Source organism: Neltuma alba, unplaced genomic scaffold (genome assembly GCF_004799145.2).
Source record: "Neltuma alba isolate B1F8T4 unplaced genomic scaffold, ASM479914v2 tig00006011_pilon, whole genome shotgun sequence".
NCBI classification, from domain to species: Eukaryota; Viridiplantae; Streptophyta; class Magnoliopsida; order Fabales; family Fabaceae; genus Neltuma; species Neltuma alba.
The window spans coordinates 60,886-83,788 of NW_021634316.1; the positions used below are offsets into that span (position 1 = coordinate 60,886).

At 35.2% G+C, this 22,903-nt stretch overlaps 3 protein-coding genes across 3 annotated transcripts; 2 read left to right on the top strand and 1 right to left on the bottom strand.

Annotated features, from left to right (window-relative positions):
- The first annotated feature begins 63 nt into the window (after positions 1-63).
- LOC114749300 (60S ribosomal protein L18a-like) lies at positions 64-2,575 on the top strand. Its single transcript, XM_028937796.1, has 4 exons — positions 64-121; positions 275-390; positions 985-1,048; positions 1,831-2,575. Exons 1-4 carry the CDS (start codon positions 107-109, stop codon positions 2,170-2,172), a joined length of 537 nt encoding a protein of 178 aa, XP_028793629.1. The 5' UTR covers positions 64-106; the 3' UTR covers positions 2,173-2,575.
- Positions 2,576-6,197: 3,622 nt separating this feature from the next.
- Positions 6,198-10,265, top strand: LOC114749303 (3-hydroxyisobutyryl-CoA hydrolase-like protein 5). Its single transcript, XM_028937799.1, has 16 exons — positions 6,198-6,261; positions 6,350-6,400; positions 6,527-6,610; positions 6,771-6,839; positions 6,997-7,060; positions 7,253-7,326; positions 7,437-7,520; positions 7,626-7,710; positions 7,906-7,991; positions 8,457-8,578; positions 8,685-8,745; positions 8,852-8,950; positions 9,126-9,227; positions 9,421-9,462; positions 9,748-9,854; positions 9,949-10,265. The coding sequence occupies exons 2-16, from the start codon at positions 6,368-6,370 to the stop codon at positions 9,986-9,988; spliced, it is 1,152 nt and encodes a 383-aa protein (XP_028793632.1). The 5' UTR covers positions 6,198-6,261; positions 6,350-6,367; the 3' UTR covers positions 9,989-10,265.
- A 789-nt stretch (positions 10,266-11,054) lies between these two features.
- LOC114749302 (protein VACUOLELESS1) lies at positions 11,055-20,168 on the bottom strand. The gene is made up of 15 exons (XM_028937798.1): positions 19,095-20,168; positions 18,365-18,655; positions 18,050-18,189; positions 17,778-17,883; positions 17,599-17,691; positions 16,481-16,570; positions 16,278-16,391; positions 16,027-16,134; positions 15,864-15,937; positions 14,604-14,658; positions 13,969-14,150; positions 13,605-13,734; positions 13,204-13,306; positions 12,598-12,695; positions 11,055-11,535 (listed from the first exon to the last, which is right to left on the bottom strand). The coding sequence occupies exons 1-15, from the start codon at positions 19,878-19,880 to the stop codon at positions 11,371-11,373; spliced, it is 2,535 nt and encodes an 844-aa protein (XP_028793631.1). The 5' UTR covers positions 19,881-20,168; the 3' UTR covers positions 11,055-11,370.
- Positions 20,169-22,903: the final 2,735 nt, after the last annotated feature.

Sequence of the window (22,903 nt, forward strand, 5' to 3'; positions counted from 1 at the left end):
TGGGCCGTGGTTTTAGATGGCCGAACCTAACATCTTGCTAGGGTTTTATCTGTTGGCTTCCACCGCAGCTGGTTTGCGCTTCTTCCCCCGGCATTCATCGCGCCAAATGGTTTCGTTCAGGGTAATGTACAACTTGGTCGCGGGCATTTTATGCTTTTCTGAACTTTCTTTTTATGGTTTCCGAGGAATGAGTTCTTCATTTTGAATTCTATTTGTATCTTGTTTGGTGAAGTTTTGAATTGGTTCCAATGATTGTTTGATTGGGTGGAAACAGTTTCACCAGTACCAGGTGGTGGGAAGAGCCCTTCCCACAGAGGCAGATGAGCACCCAAAGATCTACCGTATGAAGCTTTGGGCCACCAATGAGGTCCGTGCCAAATCCAAGTTCTGGTGCGTTATGATCCTCTCACTGTACTGCCCTCTGCTTGGACGATGAGAAAATGCAGGGATTAAAAAACAGTTCTCGTTTCAAAAATTCGCTAAATTTTCATTTTGTTTTATAATAGATATTAAGCGATTGATGTTTTATCCTGAACCAAACATACTGTACAGCTCAGACCTCAATCTCTCTTCTATTTGTTCATTTTAGTTCTTTGTTTGGTTAAGATAGGAATAGCTTGACCACAGAATAATCAAAATAGAGTTTTCAATTGTACATTATATAGTTTCAGGACATAGCTCAGATCATTCATACTTTCCAGTACCAAAGCTGGAATTTAGCAAATTTACGTATATGGTATATATGTGAATAATTTAGAAAATTATTGATACTGCGTCCTGTAAGAATTTTGAGGCCCGAAACTCGTGTATAAATTTAAATTTCGAGAATAATATTTTGATTTAAATAGTGTCTGATATTGCTTCCCTACAACTCTCTTGACCCGGTATTACCCCATCGATCTTTTGGATGAAATAAGAAAGTTGCTTTATTTGATGTCTTTAAAACTAACATCGTGTTTTTTTCTTTTGTTTTTGATTTTTCAGGTATTTCCTGAGAAAGCTGAAGAAGGTGAAGAAAAGCAATGGGCAAGTGCTAGCCATTAACGAGGTCTGAAATATCCTTCTAGGCTCTTACAGCATTCCTTTTGACATCATATGACTCATTCGAGTAATCTACTAGTATACTGAGTTACATTGAGCATTGGTTTTTAAAATTGGTAAGATGCTTAACACTGAAATATGCCTGTCGGAGAAAATCATGCGAAGAGATATAAAGTTATTGGACTTTGAAGAGAGGGGTTTCGAGCATGGATCCAGTTTAAATACATCTATAGTTCACTTCAACGTATAAAGCAATACTTTCATGCTTTCTTGTGGTGAGAAATTGAATGATCTAAACATCTAGGGGAAAATATACACTATTGCCATGGAAGGTTGACAAATTTGAAGCTAGGATTCAGGACACTGGCCGAATGGCTATGTTTATTTTTTATTTTTTTGTCACCAATAGTCTTTATCTGTTAATCTCTTGAAACTCATCTATCATGAATTTGGGAGCGCACATATTGTAAATCACTTCTGGAGATTTTTAGAGTCAATTTGCAAGAAATATGAAAGACCATACCAATCACAGAGAAACACTTAGTCGCTTTTTTGAGCAGGAGGCCAGGACCTCCCCCTGACATGCTTGCATGTCTCTTCATGATTGGTTTAGCCTGCTTTTTCATTTATTGACTTGGCCTACCTTAGAAGCTTCATACTTTGTTTTAGCGTGCGGTGGGGCAGTGGGGTGGTTGGATGGTTTCCAATCTCTGAGCTTCAGTTGCATTTCGGATTCATTTATCATCTTCTCAGATGAGATAACTTGCTTTTACTACATGATGATTGCAGATTTATGAGAAAAACCCTACCAAGATCGATAACTATGGAATTTGGCTGCGATATCAGAGCCGAACTGGTTATCACAACATGTACAAGGAATACCGAGACACCACCCTCAATGGCGCTGTTGAACAAATGTACACGGAAATGGCATCACGTCACCGGGTGAGGTTTCCATGCATCCAGATCATCAAGACAGCCACCATCCCTGCAAAGATGTGCAAAAGAGAGAGCACCAAGCAGTTTCACAATTCTAAAATCAAGTTCCCATTGGTGTTCAAGAAGGTCAGGCCGCCAAGTAGGAAGCTGAAGACGACTTACAAGGCATCAAGGCCCAACTTGTTCATGTGATTCAGATAAATCACATTCCTTGCATTTTGCTGAAAAGTCGTTTGATTTATTAGTGTGCTTTGGAAGAGCTAGAGAAGTTAATCGTATAGCGCCAAACATCATACCTGCAACTGCTAGCATTCAAGTTTTGAGCATTTAGTTTCGGAGAGTTGATTTGATATTTTGCTGATCCGCATCGATTTATTCGAGGACAGTTTTGAATTTAGTGACAAATTTTGGCTTACTTTTTTCTGGATTACATTATTCACATGATATTTTCCTTTTTGTTGAAGAACTGAATTTCCTCAGAAGCTCTCGTCAAGTGGGTCTGCCAAGTTTCAAGTATTGTTGATGATGTTATCCTGGTAACGGTGTCTTCTTATTGGAAGGAAATATCTGATGACCTTTATGGCAGTTTTGGTAGGATGGAATGGAGAAGGGACATATCATAAGCTTTTTCTCAATTTTGCACTTTTTCTCTCTACTTATTGGGAGTTCCCTACTTCTAGTCTGAATAAGTAATGCAATGTTTCGTGTGCAAAAAAAAAAAAATCTGTTTTGGAAAAGAAATGAGAAATATACGCATCACTATTTATTCTTAGGATTGGAAAGACATTGTTAACATGCCCACTTTTCATTTTTATGGTCTTTCTTTTCATTTTTTGTTGCAACATGTGTTAATTGTTGCTTTCAATGTGTTAAGAATATTTAAAATTTGTTTGCATGAACTTAGAAGAAGAAAATGAATAATTTAATGTTTTGTCGACGTAGATAATTTAATTACAAGGTGTTAAGATGATTTGGTAGTGAACCAGAGTAAAAAAAAATCGGATCGGATCAGCTGGTTCAACCGGAAAACCAGCGAATTAGTCAATGATCTGGTTTGGTTCATAGATTAAATCGGGAACTAGTTCAAGTTAGATTTAACTAGTCAAATCGGTGTGAACTGGTAAAAACAGGTAATAAACTGGTCAGAGTGATTATTTTGCTATTTGTCATATTTTTTCTCATTTAGCTCCTAATATTTCATTTGTTATAGATTTAAATGGATTTTAATGGTAATTTTGGCATCAATAACTATTAATTTTAGTTATATAGGAATCATAAAGATCAAAATTCTCAATATTATTATCCTTTATTGTTGTTACAATCAAATTATTATTGTATTTCCTTGTATTTTGTTATTAGTGATTATTAGTATTGTTATATTTTGTTATTTTCAATCAAATTATATTACTTTAATATGATCAGTTTGATTCTGGGTTGACCCCGACCCATTGACTCTTGAATCACTATCCTAACCAATTTAGTATTCAGTCCGGTTTTTTGTTCCTTGAAGTGAACAATTGAGTATTGTTTATATTTTTTCAAAAAGAAAAAAGTAACTAGAGATGTTACTTTCTCCTGTTTTTATTATAAGTTTCAAATAACTAATTTATAAATAGTAAACAATTAGTTAAAATCAGTTAAAAATAATAAATAAGTTAAAAATAGATTTTTGTTTTCAAATATACCTTTATAATAAACAAGAAAAAAGATAAAAAAATATATAAAAAATATGATAAGAGAAAAATAATTAAAGATAATATTTAAAAAAATATATTAAATATTAAAATAAATTAAAATTAAAATTTATAAAATTCATCATAGAATATTTGCTGGGATAAAGTGTGAGTATTATGAGACGGGGCCAGTACCGTCTGACAAAAAAGGTTGAGTACTCATTTTGGCAAAGCTGTAATACAAACAAGAAGAAATCAGTTTTTTTCGGATTTCTCCCACCGGTATCCTATTCCCTTTGAGTACAGACTAAAGGGGTGTTTGGCAAAACCAAAACCTAGGTTTCAGAAGCACTTTTCCGCAAAACGAGGTAACCTCCTCCACATATTTACTTCGTAATCCGTAAAAGCACTTCTGAAACCATGGTTTGGTTTCTAAGGGGGTGTTTGGATAGAAACCAAACCATGGTTTCAGAAGTGCTTTTACGGATTACGAAGTAAATATGTGGAGGAGGTTACCTCGTTTTGCGGAAAAGTGCTTCTGAAATCTAGGTTTTAATTTTGCCAAACACCCCCTAAATCCAGAGTCGCCCTACGTGGGACTTTCCAGGATCGAGCCCATGTATTGACTGACGGCGGGCACGTGACGCTTTGTCTTCCCCTTATCAACCAGGTGGACCAACCCTCCCGCCAGAAGAAATCAGTTATAGCATGCACTGAGCGGGTAGCTGCAGGCAGTGGAGGTGACATTTGGATTTTTGTTGATGTACTTACGATGAGAAGGCGGGAATACCGAAATTTGCCATTACCTCACTTTTTAATTATAAAACTTTATACCTTATTGTGTGCGTTATAAACTACTACTCCTCCGATCCTAATTATAAGACCCAATTGACTTATTTGAGGAGATTAAAGAAGTAAGTTAAGTTGGTTATTTATAATAAATAAGTGTTGTCATTCCTAAAATATCCTTACTAATTAAGTATATTGGCTAAAACTATCATTATTAGAAGGATTATCTTGAAAAAAAATGCATAAATATAAGAGACAAAATGGATTGTGTCTTATAATTAGGACCAAATAAAAAGTCAAATTGGGTCTTATAATAAGGACCGGAGGAGTACTTTTTTTTTAATATAAAATCTTATTTTATTTTGATCTTAAATATAAGATTCTGATCTACTTTTTTTTTATATTTATACATTTTTTTCAAAGTAGTCTTCTTAATAATAGTAGTTCTAGCTAATATATTTGATTAGTAATGATATTTTAGTAAAGATAACACTTATTTATTACAAATAACTAACTTAATTTATTTCTTTAACCTCTTCAAATTAGTTAACTGGCTCTTACATTTAGGATTGGAGGTAGTATATTTTATATAAACTAAATTTCATAATTAGGACATTATTAGTAGGACCGTGAGGTCTCATTAGGTCTTCAGGGGCTGGTCCGCCGCATGCTGGTCCTCATAATACCATCTTAATGATATAAATTTAATTTCAATTAGGAACTAAAAAACCGGATTGTTTAGGAAACCTATCGAGATAGTGGTTTAAATTAGGGTCAAGTTAAAGTTAAGCTAGTCATAATTGAAACAATACAATTTAATTAAAATATATAAAATACTCATCTATAATCATGAAAGAATTAATAATTAAATAAAAAATATTAATTCATTACTAAATAGAACATTCGTGAATAAAATTGCACACAATCTACTGAGACTTTAAGTTACTACAGCATAAATGTGATGAGCTGCTATTTTTTTTCCTTCTTTTTTTAAACTCTAAACGTTGTGGTTTGAGGCTCCATGAGAAATAAGGAAAAAAAATATAAAAATAAACTCAGTCAGTTTGTTTAAAACTCTTAACTATACCGGATTACTAGTTCACAGTCGGCAACATGGGTTGAGTTTTAATATCATAAATTTAAATGATTTATGATTAAATTTTTAAAAAACATCTTATTAACAAAAGTAAAAGTTATATACCACCTCCGGTCTTTAATATAAGAGCTGGTTAATTAATTTGAGTAAATTAAAAGAACTAGTTAAGTTAGTTATTTATCATAAATATATGCTGTCTTTCCTAAAATATCTTTGCTAATCAAGTATTTTTGTTAGAACTACCATTAGTATAAGGATTATTTTATAAAAAAAAATTAAATATGAGAGCCAAAGTAGATTAAAGCCTTATATTTATGATTAAAATAAAAATTAAATAAGCTTTTATAATAAAAGCGGAGATGAAACATAAGATGAAATTAGACTAAACATAAACCGTCCAAATGATGATGTATATATGGATTATAAAAAAAATAAAAAGAAAGGTAAAATTAAGTCAAACTTAGTCTTGCGTTATTATGCGTCGAAATGCAGTATTCCGAACTGACAGTTGAGAGGTGGTTGGTGAGGCCGAGACACTCTCTGTAAAGTGCTCTGCGGTTCTTCAGGCGTTTACACGTGGTGGTAGATGGACCTACTCAGATGACTCCCTCCGTACAGTTTGTTCATAATGTTATATAGCTTCCTGCCTGCCTTCCTTCCTTTATTGGAGCTATAATACCTCATTGCCTCACCTACCTTCATTAACTTTTCTTCCTCTTCCCGGTTGGTTGTCAAGTCTTTCCTCCAATTTGATTATCTGATATATTGTCGTTGCTATAATTCCGATTCCGCTATTTGTTTGACTGTGCAGAGTAACATTTGATTCGAAATGGCGGTTAATGCTGCGAATCCTGATGAACAGGCAAGTGTTTATTGATTTCTGTTATTACCGATATGTGATGCTTTTTGGGGGTAAATTTGTAATGAGGTTCTGCGATTAGTGTGAGTAATGGATGACTGATCGGAAATTTCTGCTTTTGTTGTTAAGGTTGTTCTTGGTGAAGAGATCGATCATGTGAGGTTGATCACCTTAAACCGTCCTCGTCAATTAAATGCTATTTCACCTGAACTTGTAAGTCAAGCGAGTAAATTCCTTTCCTGATTTTTCTCTGAAACGAAATTCTTCTAACGAACTTTTCTAGTGAATAAATTCCCTTCAGGGGTGATTTTCAGAGATATACTAATTTTTAGTTGCTACGGCTGCTGAGTCTTCGTCCGTCTAATGTTATCAGGTTTTGCTGGCTGCGACATATCTAGAGAAATGGGAGAAAGATGATAAAGCAAAGCTTGTTATCATCAAGGTTTTTCTGATTCACATGGCTTCTTCAAATATTGTGCAATGTCCCTGTTGATTAATCAATTATAAGTACCTATATGATTCGAACAGATTGTGATTATCTTTCTCTGGGCTGTGTTGCTTATTTACGATCACTAAATTGTTCCATAAAACTTGCTCAGGGTGCTGGTCGAGCTTTTTCTGCTGGTGGGGACTTGAAAGTGTTTTATGATGGCAAAAAAACAAGTAAGTGTGTTGTTATGCTGGGATTTTCATGTTTCTTTATGGGGCACTAGCTTCTTCCTAGTTCACAGACTTCCCCTCTCTCTTTTGGAAGCGAATAGCTAGGAGTTATTTAGAGGGAAACCAGTTAGAGCGCATATCTGGATTCCCTGACCTGCATCGTAGCTGCTGATACTAATGAGTTTCCCTGAACAGAGGATTCCTGCCTTGAAGTGGTCTACAGAATGTACTGGCTCTGCTATCACATTCATACGTATAAGAAAACCCAGGTTCCTTTTAGAATCTTTGACTTCATCCCACTCTGGTCCTTAAAAATTTGAAAAAGTTTATGCTTGCAAAGTCTTATGTGTTGTCGAATGGCGCTGTTATGTTATAACAGGTTGCTCTTGTTCACGGAATTTCAATGGGTGGAGGCGCATCATTCATGGTGCCAATGAAATTTTCAGTTGTTACAGAAAAAACTGTGGGTGCTTAATCCTTATTATACATTATTCTAAAGCCATGCCCAGGCTAGTTTTATGATTTAATTCTCAAATGCTGACATCTTTAAATCAATTCTCTTGTGTAGGTGTTTGCCACTCCAGAAGCAAGTTTTGGGTTTCATACTGATTGTAGCTTCTCTTACGTGCATTCTCATCTACCTGGACGATTGGGTAATTTCTAAAGGCTAATAATTCCTTTATCTTATTCTTCCCTTTTACTATTTTGAGTGACCTTTCTCACACTTTCGTCTCACATGCTGTAAAATCTTCATGAGAGCAAAAGCGTCTAGCTTTTCTTGAATTAGTATCAACCATCTGTACAATAAGACTAAGGGCAGAGATGACATCATGCATGTAAATATGCAGGGGAATTCTTGGCATTGACTGGAGGACGGTTGAATGGGAAGGAATTAGTCGCAGCTGGACTGGCAACCCATTTTGTCCTTTCTGAGGTTATCTTTAATATGTGCTCTCCTTTCATGTACTCCTCCGGTCCTAAATATAAGACCCTTATACTAGTGTGTATAAGGGTCTTACATTTAGGACCGGAGGAGTAATTATGCTAGTTGATGTACAACAGTCACATGGGATCTCTCTCAAATCCTGTTTCACGTTTGTTCAAGATCTGAGAATAGATTCACACATGGGTTTCAGCGTTAAACAGTTCAACCAATTTAGGAAGCATTGATTTCTTTCTATTTTCTTGATGGATGAAGAAGTTCCTGACCGCTGAATATATATACATATATATGTCTCTATAGCTACGGTCAATGATGGGAACGTATTATTCCAAGTCCATAAATAATTTAAACAGACCTGCAAAATACATAATGTTAATTTCATTTTATCGTAAAGTTATTGGTTTGTCATGAAATTGGTTTAACTATAAGTTGACCGCTATAATCTCGTTGTATCAGAAACTTGCTGAGTTAGAGAAGCGCCTGATTAGCCTAAATTCTGGTGATGAGAATGCTGTAAGATCAGTAATTGAAGAATTTTCTTCAGAAGTTAAGCTTGACGAAGACAGCATCTTAAACAAGTAATAATTTTTTATTGATAATGTGTAACATTTTTCTTATTTGATTTTGTTGTTAGTGCCAGCACAGTGCATCGTACTCATGCCAGTAACATTTTGAGATTTTCAGGCAGTCGACAATTGATGAGTGCTTCTCAAAGGATACTGTTGAAGAAATTATTAAATCATTAGTAAGTTTCTTCCCCATTCATCTCCTGATTTCTCTAATTATGTAGGAGCTTTATGGTATTATTGCGTACCCTTGTTCATTATATAGAATATTTGTGCTTTCTGAAGGAAGCTGAAGCAAGCAAAGAAGGAAATGGATGGATTGGCGCAATACTTAAAGGAATGAAAAGGTCATCACCCACTGCATTGAAAATAACCTTAAGATCGGTAAGGATTTTGGGGTTAAAATAATAAGACCCTAGACTTATGTTCCTGGACTATATTGTATTGTAAATTATGATCACAATAGGAAGATTAAATTGTGAATTCAGTCTCTTTGCTTTTGAATGAGCATGCTGTTTCTTCAACTCATGCTGCTATTGCCCAACTTCCATGAACGCAGATTCGTGAAGGAAGGAATCAGACATTATCAGAATGTCTAAAAAAGGAATTTAGACTAACGATGAATATACTACGAACCACGATATCTGAGGATATGTATGAGGTAATTCTTGTTTTCACTGCTCACTAAAACTGGCAAAAGGCAGCTCTGCTCAGTTTATTTTCAGGAAACAGCTCTGCTAATTCTTGTTTTCACTGCTCAATAAAATTGGCCAAAGGCAGCTCTTCTCAGTTTATTTTCAAGGAAAAAAAAATTGCCTACTAAAAGCGATGCAAACTTGTCTCTTGATGAACAGGGTATTAGAGCTCTCACCATTGACAAGGATAATGCTCCAAAGGTATTCTCTCCTCCCTCTTCCACTCTGACTGTGTATCCTTCCCCTTCTAAAAACCACATATATGGTCCTTAGACGCTTTTGGTTTCAGCATTTCAGCTTAAGTTGAGATACTTAGTGCTGAAACTGGGGGAAACTGGTTTTTCATCTCACAGTTTATATGTTAGTACTAATAATCTCACATAAACAAACTTATTAGCATTCAACTTATCATATGATACATCAAAGATAGCAAGGCCGTTATGTCCTATTCTTACTCTCTTACCACAAATTATCAACTTCTTTCAGTGGCAACCTCCAGCACTTGACAAAGTAGATGATGGAAAGGTGGACTTGGTCTTTCGGCCATTTGAAAAGGATTTTGAGCTGCAGATTCCGGAGAAGGAGGAATGCAGGTTGGGAATATTTCGAATGACGTGATGCATTGGATATGATTCTGTAGCTTTTATTCAGCAACATAGTCAAATGCCTTTCTCTGATTTGAAACAGGTGGGAAGGCAAATATGAGAATTCTGCTTATGCAGCCTAAGATAAGAGGAGCGAACAGGAAGAATATCTGGTTAGATGCTGTTTCTTCCTTGAAGAGTAAGATTACTACGGATATTTGGCTCGGGTTCTTATGCTTAGTGGTGGGTATCCATGCCGCTAGTCAACTCATTTATGGTTTGATGCTTTCATGTAATTTAGAATTAGAATAAAACGAGAGGGTTCATGAGTTATGAAGAACTGTCAACCTTGAAGTTCTTATAAAGAGTCAAGATTTGCCGTTAATCATTTTAATCTCAATGAAGCAAATAGATAAATCACACTATGGAGTGTCTAACTAACTTAATGGAAACACTATTCAATGAACACGAGGTTGTGTGATAGATAAAATTAATTGGTCAAGCCAGTGAGCTGACTGTTGACGATTTTTTTTTTTTTTAAATAATGATGAAGGGGCAATCATATTGCAAATGATGTGAGGACAGAAAATTTTCACAGAATCCTTTCCGCTTGGCTTCGAGCTACACATAACGTAACTTTAAGAAAAGCCAGAAATAATCCTATCAATATCAGAGCCAAGGATGCAGTTAGGAAGACGGCCATTTCACTAATTTATTGTACTTCAGAAAGATCATTTGCAATGTTTTTAAACGACCTTTTGTAAAAGCTATTGTAGGATCTTTTTTGAAGTTAATTTCACGGTATAGAAATCCAATCTAATTTGACAAGTCAGACTAGTTAATCAGTTCTTTGACCAGTTTAACTAAGTGTTTTGAATCAGTTAATCAGGTTGGATCACAAATAATTTTCTTCCACTATTAAATTTAAAATGGGATCATTTTTAGTTTTACCAAAAAAAAAAGGAAATTGGTTCAAGTTTAAGTTGTACACATGAAAAAATTGTTTCAAGTTTGCCAAATCTCTTTCGACTTACAAAATTGACCTTTTTAAAAATACATTTAAACATAAATTCCGTCACAATAATTCATTTTCATCCAATTTCTGCTTCATGCACTGACTTTTGATAAACGGCAAACGGAAAACCACTCGCAAGGTCCATTCGAAAATTAAAAACAAAAAAGAACAAAAAAGAACATCAAGATGCCATAGAGCTACAAGCCAGTAGCAAATTGCCAAGAGTGAGGGCCAACCTAATCCGTAGCAAGTATTTGACAGACAAATCTCCAAAAAGTTACCACAAATTGATAATTTACAATAACCAAACTCAACTGTTATCACTTCTCATTCACAAAATGCATTGGTTGTTAGGCTGCCGGTAAACGATGCCCCGGGGGGGGGGGGGGATTACAGAATGGATTATTGGAACACCTAGGGGATAAGAAAATATAGAGCATTTTCAAAGGGTATACACACACACTGAGACTCAAACCGAACGGTGGAACAGAAAAACCTGAGAAAAGAAAATTATGAGGCGCCTTGAAAAGACAACCGATCTCGGAGAGTATCAAAGATTGATGACGCTGCCGCATTTTGTGAAAAAGTCAATTTCAAACGACCAAGTAATTCACCATCTTTAGCCTGAGAAGCAGCGTCCGCGGCTTCCTTTGCCATGCCAATTCGCGCATATGACTGTCCAAGATTGCAGAAAGGATTAAGCAAAACTGCTGTGAGTACAAAAATTGCATAGGGGCAAAATTTATAACAAAGCTCACTATCATTGCAAGCAAAGGCTCTAATATTTGTTCCCAAATCTCTCCTTCCATGGTGTTCATGAACTAGAGTCCGGACCATAACAATGCAAAGGGGCAAAAATTAGTTTTCTTTTATCTGGGGTAATTTGCTGTGGCCTTGTGAGACTAGTAATGTTGTTTGATAGTGAATATTGGGCAATGACAGAACAAGAGCAAACAAAATGTAGCAAAAATAAGAATGTTAAGATGAATGTGTAGTTGTATAAAAAGAAAGCCCAAAAAAACTCATAATGATTGCATATTAAGAAAAATAAGCATCGCATCTGTTGAGGGAAAAAAGGGTTTAAAAAAAATGTCAAGAGTGGCTGATTCTGTTTCCAAGCAATGAGTTTAACGCAATAAAGAAGATGCTTCAGCAAAGATGTGATAAATGGGATGAACATAAGCATAGCATAGTTCTCAACTCTCATGATTATGCCATTCACAGAGAAATTGCAACACATTGGCATTAGCATTAGAGTGAGTAGCAAATGATAAAGGATGATGAAGAAAAGGGAAGAAATATAATCATGATAATTGACAAACACAAAGTTTTATATGCCTCGGTGATTATTTTTGTGGTACTGGTATAAGTTTTGCTTTTTCCTACTTCACAAATCTGGTAATAATACTAACTGATCTCAGGTTTGATCAACATTTTCTTCTACCATTTCCGCGCAGTGCACATATAATGGATTTAACAACTAAGGCGCACATTATTGAAAGAAGGAATTGGGTTTATTGAAATTCAAAGGTAGGTAAAAGTGCAACAATATGAAACCAGCAACTCCACCTCCGGTTAGCAAAACAGTCAAATCTTTGACTAGAATATAGAAGGAGCATCTTCTGGTATGCAAAATTAAGAGTTGAATCTCATATATATTGTGTCTATAAAATACCTAGGCTCTCAATGATAATCTTAAGCAATAGAGTTGCATTCCATGCATCTATAAAAACATACCTCAGCTCTTTCTCGAGGATCTGCAAGTTTTGGGATATATTTCAAAGCTTCTGCCTTTTCATCTGCTTCAATGCATGCCTCCACAAATGGCCTGTAACCTACAGATCCCACATCATGTGAGCTTTAGAGCAGCAATCACGTATTATCCAGTAGCAAAAATACATGCAACAATTATTTTAACATGATTCTGAAGAAAAGACGCTGCAAACAAGAGACCTTTTAAAACTAAAGCAACATAAATATAATACATCAAAAGATAGAAAATCTACCATCAGATCTTTTTTTTATTTTTTCTCACTTGTTATGCTCTATCAATTTTCCAACGGCCGTAGATTATGGCAATGTAGAGAAAAATTTTGCTTTGTTCACTTTAGCATTCAGTACATTAAGATATTCGCACTTGGGAACAGAGGATGGGGAACAGAAACGGGAGTCAGAATAATGATTTTTAGCACTGGATAAGATATCCTCCAAGAGGTAATGATCAATATGGATCTGTCATTGATTGATGATCCTCACCATCTATCCCATTAAAATTAAGTAAATATCACCATTAGTATGAATCTAGAGTTGATGCTCACAAATTAACTAGGAGGAAAAGCTTACCAATTGGTGGTTTCTTCTCCTTCGAAAATTTTTCCAGTGCAGCCCAATCTTTGATGGTAGCTAAAGCAAAAACTTTCAGCCAATACCATCTCTTTTCAGACACCTAAGGTAATATAACAACGGAAGTCTAATAAGTGTCTCAGAAACCAAAAGTTTAGCTCCACAAAGTATAAGAAAAATATTAATTGCTTAAATTGTATTAACATTATTCAATTGGTTTAAAATACAGATGAAAAGAACCACTTAAGGCTAGCTCAAGTGATAAGGGTCGAATGAGGCATGTATAATATTAATAATTCAAAAATTCTTGATATAACAGGCAAAACATAGATGGAAGGGCACAAAAGAAATCTTGCTTTCCATTCAAGAAAAGACGGTGAAGAAACTAGTTAAAAACTCACCTTAAATTCTGTTTTCACTTTCATTGCGGCTCGGTGATTTCCCAATACAATACATGTACGGATTGTATCACTTATACTTGAATCTACAAAAATGGCTTGCTTTGTGCTCACTTCTAATTCATGCTGTATTCTGCAGCGCAGTAACAGCATCAGAATGTCAATTTTTTTATTCCATGATATTTATAGCCACGTAACAAGAACACACACCCTAGTAAAATCTGAATCACTGTCTAATAATAAAATATGAATTATCACATAAATACACCAGACTATGCAGCGCATTGCAGCCCAATACAAATGCAGATGTTGCGAAGATTTATAGTATAGTCTAAAGATATAACCAAAATCAAAGTAATATTCACACCTTAAAAGTTTTGCATGCTCTTCAGCTGCCTTTGATTCAAAAACATGTTCCTTTGTTTCTGCAAAGAGATTCTGTGCCTTCTCAATAAGTTTTATACGAGGGCCATGAAGTGGAGACCCTTTGCTTGCCATGGGGTTTTTCTCTAGCTCCCATGATTCTTTCCACAGCAGAAAAGCCACATCCTACGAGAATTGACTTCTAGATAAATTTGTAGTATCTAAATGGAAATCTTGTGGTCAACTAGATATTGTGATAGAAGGATAAGCTTCACTAGCGATGCACACATTTAACAAGACAAAAAACAATGACGATAAAACTTATGACAGAGTAATTAATCCATGATGAGAAAATAGGCAGAGTCCTGCATATAATGAAGAGAAAAAAGGACACAAAGAAGAGCTTAAAATCTTCAGGTGGACAAAAAATGTTCACATGCAGGTTGTCAACTCCACACATATAAGGTTTGCCAGATTGTATGAGTAAAAGACAAAGCCAAAATTTCTTGGTTTTTTCTTCTTCTTTTTTTTTTGGGGGGGGGGGGGGGGTCCTCAAAGCAACAAAACCTATGACAAAAGCATGATGTTCCCTTTCACCTCAATTGAAATATTCATATAATTCAGGAGATAATGACTTACTTGAAGTTGTCCTGTCGATAAGTAGAAGTCCTTCAGAAATTCATGTTTATAGTACCTGAATAAAATTTAGCTAGTATTGCTCCAATGATACACATTTAGAAGAAATTATCACTTTAAAGCACGTGTTTATAATTGGGTGATTGAATTTAGGAGAAAAAAAATCAATAGAGAGTAAACTATGTGCTGTGTATAAAAACAGAATCATGCAACTGGGTGATTAGCTCTGCAAACAGAAAGTCCCAATGTTATATTCATTACATGCAGGAAGGTCTACTTTTTAGTGAATTTGGCCCTGCATCCATCATTTGTACCTATGGAGATTAATAGTCAGGGATATCCTTGGCTGGAACTCAGTAAAACAACACTGCCTTCCATGCTTATGGTTGCAACCTGTTACTTCATTGCACTGACGCTAAGAAAGGCAAAATCCTAGAAATTTTTCCAGTTATGTTGTTACCAGGATACATTGTCAGCGGCATGTACGAGTTCATACATTTTATCAGAATTTTTTCCATCAGCTCATAAGCATACTCCCTCCCCGAAATTCCTAGTCTACAATACTAGAAATCGTATGATGAACAGATCTCGTATGACAAGGAAATAATCTAGAACCTACTTCAATGTATATTAAATATCAGCTTTTTAAGAACGGGACCAGACCAGATGGTCAACCAATTCAACTGCTGCCCGTTTTGATAAACAGCATGGTTTGAGGCTTTAAACCATTTTTGTCGTCAGACTGTTTTGAACTGGCTATTGAGATGAAAACCAAAGTTGAATTGGAAAGCGCACCTGGTTTTTGAAAAAGGGACTCAATTATTCTTCCCAAAAATACCCTCATTAAGAGTTTGGAATTTATTACTACTATGTGAGCTTATTAACTCACTGTGAAATTCGACTATTCAAGTTTATTTTAGCTATTCAATAACTTGATGTTGTATTTCTTATGCATATATTATCACATATGATATTATTTTTTTTAATTTAATTATTACATAAAAGGTTCGTTCAACCGCTGGTTGAACTAGAGCCATTAAACCCATGACCCAATTACATTTCCAGTTCAGTATCTGATCCGATTCCAAAGACTTTTGTTAAATATACTACTGAAGTTCAACCCCAGTCCTTTCACTCCCGTGTGATTATTTGTTCAAAACTTCATTATCACATACAAATTAATTTCCTCATTTGGTTAGAGCTATCATTCAGCCACCTGAGTTTGCCTCGTGCAGTTGTGTTGCATTTTTCTAGGCCACTTACTGTGCATAAGTTATAAACAAGTCACGTGCTAATGGTCTGGCTTGTATTGTTCCAAAGAATTCCAAAGGTTGCCTCTGCATCAGTAGAAGAATTCACGCATGAGATGTAAACTTGCCTTCAAACATAATTATTTAACTATATTCAGAACTTTCTGGAGTAAAACCTTTTGCCATATGTGAAAGACGACAAGATAAACAAGGTCTGTGTCGCCACTGTCAGTTGCCTTCGTCAAGGCCGTATCTTCTTCTCCTATGCTTAACAAGAGAGGAACCTAAACAAAAGAATTATTGAGCATGAAGATAAAATCTACAATAGAAAAAACCATATTTTATAAAACATTTTAATAAAAATTCTGTATCACAAACAGTTTAATAACTTCAACATACCACTGGAAAAACCAGTGAAACAGAATACCTGTTTAGAAGAGCGTGGTTCATGTTCAACAAGCATGGCTGCTAACTTTCGGCGGCCATTCTTGTCTGCATGGGCAGCCACTGCAGCATAGGATATGCCTTTGCACATTTTTAACTAGGAATCGAAAGATACTTAATTTTATGAGTCGTTTCTTTGCCATAAACAGAATAAATAAACACTACAGAACTCCAATTGTGAAAAACCTTATCAAGCAGAATTTCAAGAAGTGTGGCGTCAGGAATAGTCAATGATGATGTTATCTTTGAACATGCCCAGTGCATCATCACCACTTCCTACACAAAAGCAGCAAGATAAAATCGAATTCATACACAGAATAGAAAATTGCTACGTCAATGATTTCAATACCAAACAACTAATGAGGAACCAGGAATTAAGAACTGCACAGTGTTTAGTTTTTCCCTCGCCCCCTTTGTTTCCTTCTTGCTTATTCATTTTTCTTGTTTATTTTAAAAACCATCACAGACTTCTTTTGCTAAAAAAAAAAAAAAAAAACATCACAGACAAAATAAAGGAACAAATCAAGAAAAATTCATAAAAATATTTCTTTATTTTTCAATCCAATATCTTTTCCATTTTCCAGTATGAGAAATGACGCCAAGTGCCAGCACAAGGTAAGGTCAGGGATCACCACAACATCATCAGATGTCTATCCTCAATTCTTGTATTTTCCCGCATTAAACACCTAGTCATCTTGCTTCCTCCATGCCCAGAGAGAGAATTCATTGACCAACCAGTACCATCATTACGTGCACAGATTCTGAATTACATTATTGCGAGCATTTGAAACTTTCTCTATAGAATGTTTAAATAACTCTTGCTGACTTTCAGATGTTTTCACATCATAATTCCCCAATGATAATTGACTACTCTAAGTCCCCTCAATTCTCAAAAGCTCCATACAAATCCAACTTAGCACCATTGCTAATTCATGTTTCCGTCTATCTTCTGGGATTAAATTGTTTTAGTATGGAGAATCAAAGTCTGAGAATTTACAGTGGTATGATTATGTTTAGGCTCAGTCAATAACTTAAAAAGACAGACATCTACACATATGAAGTATGAACATTAACAGCAATGCAATAAGTAACTGAGGGGCACGGCTTATCATGAATTCAGGAGAGATAAGATCATAATGACAACAATGTGTCCTAGCCCAGGGGCACAGATTGAAAAACCTCAACTTACACAACTGAGAGAATACTTCCAGTTTTAGTCTTGGACCCACAAGAATGGTACACAGTTGTCAAAAAAAATGTAACTCTGGATAACGCCCAAACTAACACTATATATATATACTTACTTGATTCATTCCAAGATATTCTGATATCCGCAAAGCAAGCAGATGTTGATAAGCATTAATCAAGCGCCCAATCAGGACAGATGGCGTGAGCAACTGAGGAAAGAGAAAATTCAGTACAAGTTCAGCTTATGATATTTTCCAGGTGGGGAGGAGAGGACAAGACAAGTAAGCTTAAAGACCTTATACTGCTGAATACTGAGAGGAATGCCAATCTCTGGGCTGCGAACTGCATTCAAAACTCGTAGAATTTTACACATCTCTGGAATACGATCACGTTGAAAATTGCTGCCAAAGTCAACTGGATATCATTACCGAGAGCAAAAATCAGAAAAATATGCTTATCCTTAAGTCCTTAACTATTATTGGGAGCAACAAACTTAAAACAACATGATACAAAGATTTTGAAACATTCTTGCCGGTCATTGCTACAGTAAGTCATACTCAAACTCACCTGCAGAAAGCTTGGCCATAACTGGCTGCTCTTAAGAGAGTCCGCTGCCGCAAAACATCAAACTCATGACCAGCAGCATCAACACATGCTTCGACAGCCTCAGGAAGGGACGATCTTATCAATCTCAAATTTTCATCCGCCTGGTGAATGGTAAGAATATTAAAAACTCATCTAAAATTTATGCCATAACTGACTTGCAAATATAAGATCAGATGCATCTTCCATAATCCACAGAAACTGCTAGCTTGATTTATTGTTTTTCCCTTCTGTATAACTAGATCAAATAAGCATCACCAGCCCAAATAAAGTCCCTACCTTAGCACTTCGCCTGTCAAAATGATCCAGGGCATCATATAGTAAAGCTGCAGGTGATGTGCTTCCAATCGTAAATATTGAAACAGTGGAATCAGGGACCCGCTGAAGAAACTCCATACTAGTGTTAGACAATATCCTCACTCCATCACACTCAGGTATGAGAATTATAGGTTCATCATACAAGTAGCGAACTGGATCTCCATCAGGACCCATCATTAAAAGTATGTCATCCCAGTAAAGCAGCACAGCGTCCATTCCACACCAAGCAAGCTGCCCCGGAGGAAGCGCCGACTGCATGCATGAAAATAGCCATCAAGCTATAGGCATTCAACAAGGAGCTCTAATAGAAAAACTATGAAATAGAGTAAATATGACAACCATCGCGAATGCCCTGTTAAGATTTATGAGGTCCTGCGTGTCACTTATAACTGGTAACGGTAGCATTTAAGAACAAGTGACATCTAGATTGCAAGACCGACTCAGAAGATAATTATTAACAAATAGCATGGAATAAATCAAAACTTCAGCTACAAGCAAGCAAACACCGACTCAATGTGCGCCTCACTCAACTTCCATGACTTTCTTGTGATTGTCGAATTCTATAGCACCCTGCAACTTCTTTACTGAAATAGATTTTACGCAAAAACCAAGTATCGGATTTAGTAACACCCCTCCCCTTTTCTGTTCCTTAGCAACTAAATTAAGTAGCACGAGAGAATCAAAAACCAACCTCACAATCCCTCTCGATGATAACGCCAGTCAAGTCCGAAGTAGTGACCAAAAGTCGGCCGTCATGAGTAAACGAAGCCAGCCACTTCCCATCACGTGACACTACCATCTTCTGCAAGGGGCCCCGCAACACCTCGACTCCTAATTGCTGCACTGCATCTTCCTCCACAGACAAAACAACAGCATCATCCACTCCAAGTAGTACCTCCACGTTTCCAGACATTGTGTACTGAGGCTCGATCACTGCCATACAATGTGGCAACTCCGGAATTGCGGGGTCTGCAAGCTTAGTGGGTTTTGGGTTTTTGAAGTCTGCAATACAGAACAATTGATTCGCCTCAGTAATACACACCATCCCGTTGCCCCAAAAAACACATTCTACCACATTCTGCTCGAAACACTCCTTGCCCAGCGAAATGTTCGGTTCCAAAAGCTCGGCATGAATATTATACCGATAAATTGTGCCATCCTGCACGACGCAGACAAGGATTTGATCATCAGTCCAAGCCATGCCAATAAGGCGGCCGCCGGGGTTCTTCCACACGGTTTCCGATAACTGAACGCCAGCTGAGTTGAAAATTCGAAGCTTGCGAAGAGCGGACTCAGCATAGAGCTGTACGATCTTGGAGTCATCACGGATCACGGCAACGGGACCGCCGAAAGGGGCACAAGCAACTTTGTTGCGACTAAGGTCGATGTGCTTCCATCTCATAGGGTAGATTTCAGGCTTCCGATAATACCGGTTGTACAGGAGCTGCCACTCCGCGGCGACAGAGACGTTCGCCATGGGAGAAACTGCGTTTTCGGCAAGGATTAGATGGATTGATGCCTTCTTACAGAAATTAAGATGGGAAAAAAAAGACCGAAGCCAAAAGGTTGATGATTTACTGCATAAAAAATGATGAATTGGATTAATCAGAAATCTCAGAAACCTAGATTTCTGCTCCAAGGAGAAATCGGAAAATCTTAGCTAAAGGGCGAAGGAAGAAGAGCAGAAGTAATGCATCGTCGTTAAGCCTAGTCTACAAACTACTCCAAATTCATTCGACTGAGTGTTGTGCTCACTTGATTGGAGAAGGAGATGAAAGAGTTGATTCCAAAATTTTGTCCGATGTTCTTTTTTTTTTTTTATTTCTTGTTCCGAGCGAGGCAAGAAACACTTTCATGTCATTTTAATTTGAGAAAATTACAAATAAAAACTCTAAATATGTAAAATTATGAATTGGGATTCTAAATTTCAAAAATAGTAAATAAAGACCCAATCTTATTTTTGTAAATATGAAATGTAAGTGAAATATCTAAAATACCCTTCAGCCAAATAATAAGTTCACTTTAAGAAATGACAACTTCAGTAGACTAAATCACAACTTGACTGAAAGTATACTAAATAACAAGTTGACTATAGGAAATGATAAGTTTACTTTAACGAATGATAATTTCAATAGACCAAATCACAGTTTAGCCGAGGGGCATTTCAGACATTTCACCTATATTTTATATTTACAAAAGTAGAATTGGGTTCTTATTTGTTATTTTCCAAATTTATATCCCAAATTATAATTTTACATATTTGGGGGTCGATTTGCAATTTTCTCTTTTAATTTTTGTTAAAAATATTTTATTCCTAAAATAAATGGAATATAATTGCATTTATTTTTAACACTATAATCTCTTTTCCTCTTTTTTTTGCCAACGGATGTTTAATATAAATATAAAATCTTAAGGGTATATAGATCTTTTTTTTCCCAAGCAAAACAAGTCGTTTGTTGGCCCAAAAAAAAAAAGAGACAAAACAAGTCATTTCAACAGTGATACATTATACCCAAGAAATTTTTTGGTTTTCTTTGAGTTGAAAGAAATTATGTAGTTCAATGGTTAAAAGAAAAATACGCTGTTCAAAGCTTAAATTAATTCCAATAGATTCTTATCACTTTCAACACTAATTAGCTTTTCCATTTCAATTTCAATACGCCTTTGAATTCTTAGAAAAATATAGAGGTTATATTAATTGAAAAACCTAAGATCATATCAAATTTGAGATGCTTAATATAAGACTTATTTTGTATTATAATTTATAATACAAAATAAGTCTTATATTAAGGACAGGATGAGTAGTTATTTAGTGTTTTAGTATTTATAGTTGAAATTCTTGAAATTTTATGGTATGCTCTTATTTTGCAATTGAAACAAATACTTTTCTTGGTAGCATTGATTGGTATAATTATGATTACGGAATGTTTAAGCATGGTTAATATATATAGGCTACAAATGAGTTTCTGCGTTGGCCCAAAAAAGGAGTTTTTGGATTATTAGGCTTTGGAAAATAGGAAGAAAAAGAGGTAATGGGCTAAAATTTCCAAGGGCCCATTCGGTTCAAAATATTCAATTTGAATGAAAAAGAATTTTAAAAAATTGAAAAGAAGGAAACGGAAAATTTCCCATCAAGAACTTTTTCCGAATTAAAAAAGAAAATAGGTCAGAAAATTGAAACACTGGCAATAGCAATCCAAGCCCCATTCCTTTACCTCCCCTGAGGATTCCTCCTGCCAAACCTGCTGTTTTTTTCTTGAAAATTACTATGAGATCCTGAAAAAAGAATTTATTTACTAAAAAAATCTCATGACAAGTAACCAGCATAAATTTATTATTATTTTTATACTGAAATTTGTCATTATATATGTTGAGTTATTTAATTAATTCTAAATATAAAATCCTAATATAGCCTGTCTCTCATATTTATTTATTTTTTCTTAAGATAATTTTTCTAATAATGATAGTTTTAGCAAATAAATTTAATTAACCAGGATATTTTAGAAAAGAAAACACCCATTTATTATAAATAACTAACTTAACTTATTTCCTTAATTTACTCAAATTAGTCAACTAGCTCTTATATTTAGGACAGTAAGTTGTAATTTTTTTTCTTTTTTATGAGAGTGTTTGGATGGAATTAAAATCATGGTTTTAAAAAACTTGAGGGGATGGATGTCTATTATCTTGTCAATTAGTGGTTAGCTTTCTGAAATATTAATAAAAAACAAAATGATAGTATATTACTACCTCTTATCCTTAATATAAAAGTTGGTTGACTAATTTGAGTAGATTAAAAAAATTTGTTAAGTTAGTTATTTATAAAGAAATAAGTGTTACTTTGTTATCTATTCTAGAATACCTTTGTTAATCATGTGTATTACTTATAACTACTATTTGATAGAATATTTAATATGTACAACTATTATAAGGACTACTTTAAAAAATAGATAAATATGAGAGACAAAATAGTCTTATATTTATAATCAAATTGAATGTCAAACTAGTTATTATATTAAGGACTAGAGGTAGTATACAAAAATATTACACTGTACTAATATTACATTGTAGTATGCTGATGAACCGGGACATACAATGTGGCCTTATACATGAAAAGAGACTAAAAGAACAACATACTTTGTTCGGGCCTTTTGGAACAGTTTAAAAAAAAAACAAGAATTTTTCAACCGTAATTCACAAAATATAAAATAAGTACGTGGAAGAAATTTTATTTTTTCTTGCAAATAATATGCTCAAAAGTATTTATAATTCAACCCAACGAGCTTTGATTCTTTGTTTCTTTTCCGGCCAATCACTCCACTGATTCATTACTCGATTTTAGTCTGATTTCCAAATCTTTCGGTGACCATAAAATAATTATACACGAGAGACTAGACACCAAACAGACACACATATGTTTTGCTCATATAAGCCGACTAAAACATTTCCAGCTTTTGTCTACTTGTTGTGGCATCGGGAACGTGCAGATCGGAGCTTCAG